Source organism: Galeopterus variegatus, unplaced genomic scaffold, assembly GCF_000696425.1.
Source record: "Galeopterus variegatus unplaced genomic scaffold, G_variegatus-3.0.2 Scaffold17421, whole genome shotgun sequence".
Lineage (NCBI taxonomy): Eukaryota > Metazoa > Chordata > Mammalia > Dermoptera > Cynocephalidae > Galeopterus > Galeopterus variegatus.
In genome coordinates, this window is record NW_007743532.1 from 5,833 (window position 1) to 18,740 (window position 12,908).

Sequence of the window (12,908 nt, forward strand, 5' to 3'; positions counted from 1 at the left end):
ATGCCCCTCATCTAGCACAGTCTTATGATTCTGGCTTATTCTGGGTCTCTCCCATAGATTCTGAATTCTGAAATGACTGTTATATCTTATTCATCTCCCTTTCCCTGGTGTTTAGCATAAAAGGTGCACAATAAATAACCTGATGTTGAATGAGGGCACTTGATGGACTTCCTGTACTTCCGAGCCCTGCTTTCAGGGATAAAACATTGGCAGGGTGATATGCAAGTAGAATATCAAAATATATATACCAGAAACTACTGTCCACATAGGTTGATGGGAGCATCCATGGAAGCCACTGGTTGTCTGGTGCTGCAACAGAGCTGGTGCCTGGGCCCTGGCTGATCCAGGTTCCTAGGAGAGTATCCATTTACCCTGTTTCCTCAAGCTCACTGCTTCACTTCTGAGCAGCAAACATGAGAATCAATAAAAAGCATCTAATTGGGATTTGCAAGAAAACATCCAGGATCCTCACATATACCTTTAAGTTTTTAAAAGCAAAACCTTTTGGCTCCTTGAAATGTTACTTCTTTAATAGGATAAGTGGATTTTTTACCCCCACTGCCTGAGTTTAAGAAATGCTGATAATAAAGCACATTTTCAGAAACTATGAAATAACTGATGATGAAGTAAATCTCCAATTTGAAGACAGTAAGAAGCAAAACAGAAAAATGTTCTGAAATTCTGTATGTCACTTGAAACGTTAAAAAAGCAAAATACTCACTCTTCCAAATGGTTTTACTTTTTAAAGATTTTACTCCATTAAGGACGAAGTGTGTGCACTCACAGGGGAGGGGGAGGAGGGTGTGGGAAGAAAGATTAGTGGCTGGCGAGGGCGGCCTAAAAGTGAGGCCTGAACAAGCGCGGCTTTCTCACTCGTTTTGTGCTTTAAGCTGCAACACCAGTGAAGTTCTACTGCCATCTTGTGGCTCTGTAAGATCTCAGATTATAGAAATAATCCAAAAACATCCCAATAGCCCATACAGAGATCTTCACTTGTAAAAAGATTAGAATAAGAAATAATCTTGATTTTTTATTCAAAAAGATCATGTCCTTCACATCAATTTGGTTTCAAAAAGACCTTAAGTCTTAAAAATAAGGATAGCACAACACTTATTTTGTCACCTGTGACAGTTTCATGTTGAAAAATTACCTTCAAACTCCACTGGAACGTTCTCACATAAACTAGGATATTTTAGAAACAATAAAATTCTTTCTTCAATATTCAATCTTTTCAATTTCATCCAAGTCTTTGGGGTCGAGTTGCTTAATATTGCTGTCTGAAGGAACAGAAGAGAACGGAACCAGTCTTAGCCCAGGGCCTAAGTGGAGCCTCATTCCATCTGACTTTGAATTTCTGAAAACAGTGACACCTTGTATAGAAAGCCTTGAGATAGGAACATAAGGAAGGGATGTACCAAAAGCACTCACCTACACTAATGAAACCAGCATCAAAAGCACCAGACTATAGGCTATGCCTATCTAGATACCTCGGGGCAGAAAAAGGCCTAATTGCAACTGAGGAGAGCCTGGGAAGGACTAAGCTCCTCTACTGTGGTCACTTCCAAACCAGGTCCTTTGGCACTCACCACAGCAACAGTGGCCTTCATGGTTCTTTCTCCCCACCCCTCCCCAGTTAGTCTAACACAGGAGTGCCCACTGCCCCCAAGAAAGGGAAGTACCACCATCCTAGCAGGTGAACGTATTCCTCTTCCCCGGCTCCCCAGCCACATCCCTGGGCTTTGGGGCATGGGCTAATTTGAGGAGTGGGCATCCCAGTTTATGTGACCCTTCACTTTTCCACCAGAGTACAATCTATCAGTCCAGAGCCCAGCAGGCTATCAGGGTCCACCTTCCTTAGACATGGGGCAGGAAAAAGGACTAAAAACCTTAGAATTTAGGATCAACCTATTAGGAAGGGTGGGGCAAGGGGAGGGGAATAGTGTAGATAGAAGAGGAAGTTGGGGATGGAACATAATCTTAAAGGATTTTATTACTTTGCTAGGGTACTTTCTTTATAGGATGTGAAAATGTGCTCCAGATTCCAGAATGAGCTGTAACATATAAATCTGAGCTCATGTTAGTTCTACTTGATTTTTAAATTTTTCTTTAACTATCACATAAGAATTATTTAATCAACTGTGTCATATTAGGACTCTGGTCCTGTGAATTAGGAGCCTTCCACCCCATGGCTTCTGCCTCTACACTCTCACGAGCCCCTGGACTCGAGCTCCCTGGCACGCATCGTCTCTGTCAGTACTGTTAGCAAGTCTGTGGTTCACACTGTGATGAAGCAATGGCGCTACTTACTAAAGTGGTCCTGGATTTTCTTAAGCAGGGGTAGCTTATCCACTTCAATCATGTTGAAGGCAAGGCCTTTTTTCCCGAAGCGTCCTGTCCGTCCTATGCGGTGGAGGTAGGTCTCATAGTCTGGCTCCTGCGTTTGTTTTATAGGGAGATCAAAGTTCACAACAATGGTGACCTGCTTCACATCAATCCCTAGAAGAGGAAAAACATCATGGGCTCCTGCAACGTTTTCCTAAGGACATAGTCATTCAAGAACCACATTTGCCTAGGGAATTATCATTAGTAGAGACAATTTATAAATCAAACCTGGCTTTACATGACTGGAATAGGTACTTTGGTCAGACAGTTCACTTGCATGCTGTGGTGCCTAGGGTGCTGGATAATAGTGTTAATAGAGGCTAACTCTACAGAAGTCTACACACATACAAACTGTACGCATGTGCACGGTGGAGAGGCACCTCACCAAGCCCACAGAGCACACTCTCCTCTCTGCCCCTGCTGTGCTAAGTCTTCAGCAGGCCCCTTAGCCTCATGTCCCCTCACCTGTCATGGGTCCCAGCTCTGCTTCATTCCATGGCTATTATTCCAGCCAGGTCTAGAACAATATCCCTTGCCTCAATTGTTACAACAACCTCCATACTGGTTTCCCCTCTATCTTCTCTCACTCCTCTAATCTCCCTTATGATGGTCACCACAGCAATGCCCAGGGCACTGTGCTCAGAACCACTGCCCAAATTGCGTAGGATGACGTGCAGGCAATTCAGGAACTCGAACCACCTAACAGCTCATCTCTTCTCCTGACTCACAGTCACAAGGTCTGGCGATTTCCCAAACAAACTGTAACTTCTCATCCAACTGAATTGCTACCCTTCCTTCAAAACCCCTCAAATCTAATGTTGCCCAGGAAGACTTCTGTGACCCCTCCGTGCCTTTGGCCTCCGCACCTCACACTAATGAGCCATCTGGGTCACGATCCTTGTCCTCCTTGCACTGTGCTTCAACTCTACAATTTTCTATGCCCTCTTTCCTCTGGGGTCTAGAACTGTGCTGTCCAATATGGTAACTATTAGCCTCATCTAGCTAAATTGAAATTAAAATTAAAAATTCAGTTTCTCAGTCACACTAGCCACATTTCCAGTGCTTGAGAGCCATATATGGCTAGTGGTTACCACCTGGATAGCACAGAATATAACACTTCCATTGCTGCAGAAAGTTCTATTGGACAGCACCAGTGTAGAGAGGCAAGAGTCTAGGCAGTGGAGGGGCAGGGGCCTCATCCTCTTCAGGCTGCCCTTCCAATGTGCAGAGCTCAGCACTCACTACTAACACAGCAGGCTCCCAGTTCTATCTCCTGAATTAAGAATGAAGTGGGAAACTCGGTGGAGTCTAGCAAGGAAACAGGGGGAAAGAAGAAAGTAGCAAGGCCCTTTTCTTGAAAATAGAAACTTTCCCCTGAATAGTCAATAGTCTTAAAATTAAAAATACCCCAGAGATGCTGAACATCATTAGTTATTAGGGAGATCCAAACTAAGACCACTACATACCTACCAGAACGGTTAACATTAGAAAGAGTGACAATACCAATTCCTGGCAAGGATGCAGCACAACTGGAACTTTCCTACATTACTGGTGAAAATGCAAAACAGTACAGCCAGAGTGGAAAAGAGTTTTGCAGTTTCTTATAAAGCTAAACATACGCTTATCACACAACCCAGCAATCCCACTGCTAAGTATTTACCCAAGAGAAATGAAAACACATGTCTACACAAAGACCTACACATGGATTTTAATTAAAGCTTTATTCAAAATAACCCCAAACTGGAAACTATCTAAATGTCTATTAACTGGTGAACAGAAGAACCATCAATGGAATACTACTAGCAATAAAAAGGAACAAACTGTGAATACATGTAACAATGCTGCTGAAACCCAGAAGCGTTATGTTAGGAGGGAGAAGTCAGACACAAAGGCTACACGCTGTCTAATGTAACTTATGTGGCATTCTGGGAGAGACAAAAATGTAGAGACAGAAATCTGATCAGTAGTTGCTAGGGGCCGTGTGATGGGAGGAAGAGACTGAATGCAAAGGAACATGAGAAATTCTGGAGAGATGGAAATGTTCTGCGTTTTGATTATGGCAATGGTTACATGACTGTGTAAGTTTGTCAAAATGCACCAAACTGTACACTAAATGAGCATGAATTGTATCATATTTAAATTATACTTCAACACTTGACTTTAAACACACACCTCGAGCACAAACATTGGTTGTTATAAGAACCTTCTCTTTCCCGTCACGAAACCTCTGAATGATGGAAGCTCGCTGCTCCACGGTCAGCTCCCCGCTTAACAAAGACACCTGGTGGCCATCCTGCATCATCTCCAGGGTCAGCCACTTGGCGTTTCGACGAGTCTATGTGAGAAAGCAAACCCCACCACAGCACCCCAAGTTAAAGAAGACTGGCTGCTCTTGCAGGCTATGCAGGGCGGGAGGGAGAGGGCTGCAGAGGAGTTTTGCTTCACCTCTGCCTCAGTCCTTTAGGAACCTTAGAGTGCGGCATGGACTTCTCCCTCTGCCTGTGCTTCTAAGAGTCACATCCTCTCAATCACTCAGAGCTTTGGCTTTCTCACCCATGAAATGGAGATAAACATACTCCACCTACCTTACCTGGTGCTATAAAGACAAAATGATGTAATGTAAAAATGATAACAACAGACACTCGACAGACACAAGAGTGCTTCATACGTGCCAGGCAGGGGCTAAATCTTTACATGCATTACAGTCATGTGCTTTCACAACCATTAAACAAAATAGCTGTCTCCTTTCATTTAAAAAATTTAAAAATGGACAAAAGAACCCCCAAAGCTTAAAAATGCTAAGTAACTTGCCCAAGGTTACATGGCTAGCCTGTGGCAGAGCTGAGCTTACTTCTATTCTACAGATATGTTCTCAGTGCTGCCCATACGCAGGCAGGCGCCAGCTAGTGCAGTGGCACAGAAGACAGATGGTGCCTGCCTGCATGAAGCTTGGAGTGCTCACAGGGTGGTGAGACACCAAAACAATACAGGAATATGAAAAATGCCAGACAACAAAAACCAAGAAAATAAAAGAAATATAAGAAAATAAAAATAAGGTGACATTAATATGAGTAACATCTTTAACCTGATACAGGGTATCAGTAAATACTACAATAAACATTAATCTAAATAGGAAGTGCTGGAAGCAGTCCCTCTAAAGTAAGGCGGCCCTCTGTTCAACATCATATTGAAGATACTATTCCATTACTTCACCTTCTAAGTTTTCCCATAAAACACAGATATTTCCATTCACGGTAGCTCTGAATATTAAACTAAATAACGTACAAAAAATACTGAACATGGTGCCTGGCTATATGGCTTATTAATATCATCCCTCTACCTCCACCTGTAGGGAAACCTGGGCAAGAGGAAGACAAATCTAGGTTACCTGGCAGAAGATAATGGCCTGACCGATGGTGATGCCACCATAAACGTTGCACAGAGCTTGGTACTTGTCCTTCCTGTTCTCACACAACATGTAATACTGTTGGATGTTGCTCAGGGTCAGCTCCTCTTTGCGTAACTTGATAACATTAGGGTCAGGAACGATTTGCCTAGCAAAGCGCCACACAGAGTCCTCAAAGGTTGCTGAAAAGAGGAGCATCTGGCATTCGGAGGGTAAAGCTCTGTGAGAGAGAAGGGAGGAAGGCTGTCACTCAGCTGCCGTCCTGCCGCTGTCCTCCAAGACGTTGTGCCCTCTGCCATCGGCTGCCCCACACATGTCTGCGCCATGTGAGCATTGCCTCCAGTAACGAGCCGCGCCTCTGTGCAAACAGCCAAGTGTCCTGCCCCTCTGTGCCACCAAGGATTTGGAAAAATACATAAATGGAATGTGGAGCTCAGAGCAAAGTCTAGGTACACCAGGAGTCTTTTTTTTTTTTTTTGTCTTTTTCATGACCAGTAAGGGGATCACAACCCTTGGTGCAGTGTTGCCCGCACCGCTCGCCAGTGAGCACACCGGCCAGTCCTATATAGGATCCGAACCCGTGGCGGGAGTGTCACTGCCTTCCCAGCGCTGCACTCTCCTGAGTGCGCCATGGGGCCGGCCCCACCAGGAGTCTTCAAAAAGTTTATGAAAGATTTACATTACCTTTTAACTCCATTTTCCACGAACTTTTTGAAGTACTCTCGTATATTCTAGAGGGGTTGAGGTATCTCACGCCAATTTCCACCTCAGGAGAGGCAAACTCACCGAGCTAAGAGGGGGAGTCTAGATGCTTCTCATGGTTACAATCTCACACAAAGGCAAACAGGCAGAGAGGATACAGGCTAGTGACTAGCGGGCATTATCTGTCTCGGGAGGGGAAGACAGCCACAGCTAACTTCGCTTGGAATGGAAAGAACCTAGCTGTAAATAAGGGGGAGTGAAAAGGGAAAGTGCAGGAACTGAGATGTACACCGAACCCTTAATGAATACAGGGCCAATTTACATAAAGATCAAAAATTGGCAAAATGCATACATGGAGTTGGCAGCCAGGATAGAGGTTACTCCTGCGCTAGTGACAGAAAAGGGTCTATAGGAGACTTCTGGGTTGCTGGAGAATAACGTATAATTAATATCCTCAGAGAGACAATAGTAGGTATTGCATTCATAGCACAAGAAAAGAAAGCTATAGAAAGGGAACTATCGGAGAACACCTCCAGTATGATCCAGACAGACAGAAGAAGTGAGCTAGATGACAGTGTTATTCCAGTGACAGGTAGAAGGACACATATGAGTGGGCTAAAGATAAATAATGTACCATGTGGAGGAAAGAATTTGGGACTGGGCATGGTGGAGAACAGTATGTGAAAAGCATATACAGAGACTGAATCTCACAAGCTTAGATGAGACAAGTGGTACGTGTAAATTAAAAGTTATGGAGCTCCTCAAAAGACACCAGTGCTCAGCTGCAAATAGCGGCTGCTGAGTCTGGCCACACCACACAAGTGAAAATGCATTCTTGTAGTGCTCCCCTGACCTCTCTCAGAAACTGAGCACAGGGAAAGTTTTTAAATTATTCCTATTTCATTGATAAGGAAAGTGGGGATCAATGACATTTAGATAACTTTAGGACTCAACTCCAAGTCTGACTGCAGGTTTTAGGCCATTTCCCTATACTACGTCAGAGGATTTTGAGCAAAAGCATGGAATTAAAATAATTCAACAGCTGTGGCGGGTAGTTTGGAGGGGAAAGCACTTATCCTGAGACTAATACTATTTAATTCCAATTGATTCAACGAATTTCACTGAGTTCCTTCTATGTACAACACACTGTTAGGACTTCCTCAGAACAGTTCCAATGAGACACAGCAATGGTATTAACCACTGACTTCTTGGTATTCAGGTGGCTTCCAGGCACATAGGGATGACTCAGTTACAATAGCCCTAAGGGTCTGTGTACTTATTAAAAAGGGTATGGTTAATTCTATCCTCCACCCTCTCCTCCTACCAATATTAGACTGAAGAGCATTTTCTTTAGCCAAATAGCCAGCCCAAGAGATTAAACCAAAGATCAGTTTTAATCTATTTCTTAATTATCTCCATCCTCCAATACCCTTCCAACCAAAAGCATGATTCTACCTTGTATCTCCAGAAGGAAGCAAACTTAATACTCCCTATTGCATTAGTAGGAAACTCATATTTAAGGATCGTCTTATTTAAGAGGGCAGAAAACCCGTTCTATCGCTTCAACTGGATTCCCCACCAATTCCACAGCTAGCTATCCTGTAGCTCCTGGCCCATTTCCCATATGCAAGCATAAAAACCCATATGTATCAGTCAAAAAGGAAATTTTGATAATAGATGTCTCACCTCTCAGTGTAGAGCTGATTCTTTCAGATCTTACCAATGACCATGCTTTTGCTATTAAGTGATATTTCACATCACAGCAACAACAAAAAATTGCCCCTAGTTTTTAGATAGTTTGATTTGGAAAACAGAGCTTCAAAACATCTTCTTGACGTCTATGAAGTTTTAATAGAACACAGAAAATAAAAAACAAAAAATTCTTCGTATCTTATCTAAATACAAACTAGCCATTACTCAACCATCTGCATATGTAATAGTGCAAATGTAAATTTTGGCAAGTTCCAGTAAGTCCACTTCTTATTAAAGAAAATCAAAAGATCTTACCAACTAAATGTCCTACTTACTTTGTAAACAACACTTCTAAAAAGAGGTATGATCTGATTACTTGTGACATTGAGCCTTTCATTAAGAAAGTTTTTGGTCATGCTTCAGTTTTCTTAAAACCTGAAGAAGCACTTAATAGGATTTTTATCTATACAGAAACAGAAGTAGCTTCCTTAGACTTGTGCCTACAACTATCTTTGTCACTGGCCATTGAAAAGATTCGAAATGTTGTTGTGCCATAAAATCATATTTTCGAAGTGTGGGACAAAAAAAGAATGTCCTTCTACAATTTGGAAATACACTGAAGATGAGAATGGAGAAAAGGACAATAAAACAGAAAGGACATGCTGTTTCTCCAAAACTGTTTGATGACCTGTGAAGAGGCCAGAAGGAGTCTGGAGAAAGGGAAGAGTGGATTGACTGCATCTGAGTTGTCTGGTGTTATGTGTAGGGTGTGACAAAAACTTGTGCAGCCAAAAAATGACTCATTTTAAAAAATAAAACTGCTGCAGAACTTAAAAAAAGTCACCAGAAAAGGGCAGTCAAGTTGAACAGGACTTTCTCATCTGTTTACTAAAACTATAACTTACTTGGAATCCATCTTTAATTTTACAAGTATAAATCACTTCTGTGTTTTACAACCACTTTCCTTGAGAAAGAGAGGTTGAACTTATGACGATGTCTAATGAACTTCAGAGTGTTTAAAAATGATGAGCATTTTAGACATAAATAGCTGATACGATCAAATTATAGATGCAAGAGAACTGAGTGACAAACAGCTGGTCTACCAAAACAAGCCTGTAGATACAGTGGATGAACATTTCTAGAGAGATAGAAACTAATTCTTATAAGTCGAAAAGATCTTAAAATAGTCTCACCATACACACACACAAAGGTAACTATGTGAGGTGATGCTCATGTTAATTACCTGATTGTGGCAATCACTGTGCAATATGTATATATATCAAAACATCAAGTTATACACATTGAATATATCTGATTTTTATTAGTCAATTATATCTCAATGAAACTGAAAAAATAAATATCAACCAGAGGCTTAAAAAGCAAAAAGCCCCCAAAATAAAAACCTACTGTTGCCAATAAGTAAAATATTAAGTATTACATGCTTACACACTTTTGCTCAGAGGATATTTAGGTTGACGTCATTACACTGGACTGATACCAACCTGTGTGGGCTTGGTAAGAGCAGAACTGCAAGTCAAAATAAATTTTACATTTCACCGTATCCAGTTTTACCACCACATAAAAGAAGGCTACAGGCAGTTCAGAAAAATATTACCGCATAATGAAAAAGAATGAGTAAAAACATCCTATTCTACCATGAAACAGAAAGAATTTTTTTTCCCACTAAGTATAGGTAATACCTGTTTAATTATTTCTATTGTATTTATGTTTTCCCTGCAAAACGTCTTGGAATACACAATAGTATTGCCTACAAAATAAAAACATCCAATGAAGAGTTAAAAAGAGTTAAAATAAACTGCTATATCAGAGACAGAAACATTATAAAATATTGTTATAGTTTCTCATACTTATTTAGTTTTACTATTAATTACTACTAATTGTGACTGTTAACTAGTTCTACTATTATTTTATTTAAATAGCATTTATGTAACAGAAAAATATAGTATAATTTCAAATAAACATGTTTTTAATTTTTGTGCTAAAGCAATAACACATGTGTTTAATTATTTCTCCTACTTTATATTATATATTTTATCTTATAAAATATATCCATATATAAAAATATATTTATACCCTGTATTTGGCTCTCTAAAAAGTTGGTCACTCTCGGGAAAGAGATGACCTAAGAATTGTCCCAGAATTGGCAGGCACAAGTTTTGAGAATGGAAGGGTGCATGTATGTCTAGCACAACCTGAACCAAAGCAGTTTACTGAGAAGTTTCAGAATACTATGGAGAAAGAAGACCCCAAAAGCTTCTGGAGAGAGAAAGAATAGATCACATACAAAAGCCTGAAGATCAGGATGACATTAAACTTTTCAGCAACAACACTGGAAGGTGAGGATATTAATTAAATATTAAAGTTATTTAAAAAAACTTTTCTGTTCCTACATTGTCTCTGAATTTAGAGGGAGAATGACTTTCAGCATAGGATTCCTATCCAGGCAAACTATCAATTAAAAGATCAAATTTATAGGTACAATAAAAACATGTTAAGACATGTAATGGCTGAAAAATGAACTTCCTATACATATTTTTTCAAGAAGACATTAGAAAATATACTCCAGCATACTGACAAAGTAAAACAAGGAAAAGGACCCAGGAAGTAAGCAAGCAAAAGGACCCATGATGACAGCTCACAGGAGGTCCAGAGAGGGACAGTCCAACCGAAGCTGGGGTGGAGCCTGGGAGACCTCCAGGAAAAAACAGAATTTGTGGATTTTAAAAATGTAGTTGACCATTTAGAGATATCACTTACATATGACACTACGATGCACTAGCTAGGGAAAAATTAAAGATCCCTACAGTGATATTAACTGAGTGGAGAAGAAAAGGCAATTTTAATTTTGGGGGGGGGAAGATTATACAAGAAAAACATAATAATAATATACTTCTTGGCTCAGCAGTGAGAAATGTTTTACACTGTCATAATGATATCAATATTGACTGTTAATATAATCAAATTCTTATGATGTAATCACAGAGAGGTGACAGAGGAGACAACAAAAAAGAATGTGTGGTACTTTACAAGAACTCAATTTCCACCTCCTACAATGGGAAGTCAGTAGACAATAACTACAGACCAGGAAACAGTACTATGAGCATATTATTTAAAGTACGAAGGTTAATATCAGAAAAGAGAGGTATTTTCTTGGGGATGGGGCAGGGGATCACTGTTTTTCAGCAGAAGTCTTTTAATACTATTATGAATTAACACTGAGTGTATAATTTAAAAATAAGTGATATAGATTCCTAAACCCCACTCCTAGAAATTCTGATTCTATAAATCTGAGGTTCGGCCTGGTAACCTGTAATTTTAAGCCCCTCAGGTGCTCCCGATAGAGAGGTCTAGGAAAATGATATGATTTATTTATAAATTAGAGGCAAACTCAGGACTAGACCACTAGTCTCCTGGTCCAAGGTTACTGTGTTCTCTACTCTATCCCAATTTTCCATTGGTTAACATCACAGTATGCTTATCAGGTTTTAATAGATCCTCTTTAGAATTTTGCTCAAAATATAAACCATTATTGGCAAATCTGGTATAGATTCACTATGTAGATTCCATCTGTCAGCCTGTGTGGCAAAAGTAAAGCAGTCAGGCAAGGTTACAAGCTGAAGAAGTTGGAAAATTACAGCAGTCTGAGGGCCCCGTGAACTGATGAAAATAATGAAAACTCAAATTCGTTTTAGAGGTGAAGGTGGTGAGGAATTAGCAATAAAGGTAATTAGGAGCAGCAGACAAACAAAACTCATCTGGACAAAAGACCCAGGAAGAAAGAGTAAATCTGAAGAATACCTCTGAATACGAATGCTCTGATCTGAGAATCCTTGGGTATCAATCATCACATCCGCTTCATCCAGGACAAACACACGAATCTTAGTCAAATCAATTAACTTTCTCTTGAAACACCAATCTAGGACAGTCCCAGGAGTGCCAATTACGATCTGTTTGGTGATATCACTGCCTCTGGAAACTAAGGAGAAGAGCAGTTAAAGCACTCTTTCAGACGCAAATAGCCTCACTCCAACAGGCCGTGACTCAGGGCAATGGAACATAGGACTCGTAAGCAAAAGTAAACTTTGTAATGATTTTCTAAGTGTAAATTCAGAGGGTCACTGTGGTTTTTGATTTCACAAAGTTTTAGGGTAAATTCCCAGGTTTCTACATTTATGGTAATAATAGTCCTGCATATTTGATTCTTTCCCATGGTCATTTAAAAAGCCACACTATAGCAATTCCATTGTCCTACAGAAATACTTGGCACAGCTGTGAAAAACTACAAACTTTCCCCCAAAAGAAAACAACCAGAATGTCCATCAATAGGTTACATTAAATAAATTACAGAGTATTATGCAGCTAGCCAAAGGAATGAAGATGAAAAATGTGCTCCATTTTTTTAAACACTTGATGAAAACAAATACATATGTGTGCACTTGTATGTATTTGTATGAGCTCAAAAAAATAAAAAGCAAAAACAAAGGCCTCCCTGTTAACAATACCATAATTATCTTTGGGAATAGGTCTTTGGAGCGCAAAGAACAGCTTTCACTTTTACCTTCTAATCCTTGGTCTTTTAAATTTTTTTTTTTATAAGCATGTATATACTTTAATGAACAAATCCAAAATAAAAGCTGTTCTGTACAAAACCGAGTTTCAAAGAAATATACAAAGGCATTCTCATGCAAGATGTGGAAATGATATA

The 12,908-nt window shown here is 40.1% G+C and overlaps 1 protein-coding gene across 1 annotated transcript; it reads right to left on the reverse strand.

Moving 5' to 3' along the window:
- Window positions 1–1,004: 1,004 nt before the first annotated feature.
- Window positions 1,005–12,179, reverse strand: LOC103582700 (ATP-dependent RNA helicase DDX25; the record flags this gene model as incomplete). The annotated part of the gene is made up of 5 exons (XM_008564221.1): window positions 1,005–1,277; window positions 2,308–2,496; window positions 4,555–4,717; window positions 5,771–6,008; window positions 12,002–12,179. Coding segments are annotated over 5 exons (830 nt in total), but the record flags the coding sequence as incomplete, so codon positions are not given.
- Window positions 12,180–12,908: the final 729 nt, after the last annotated feature.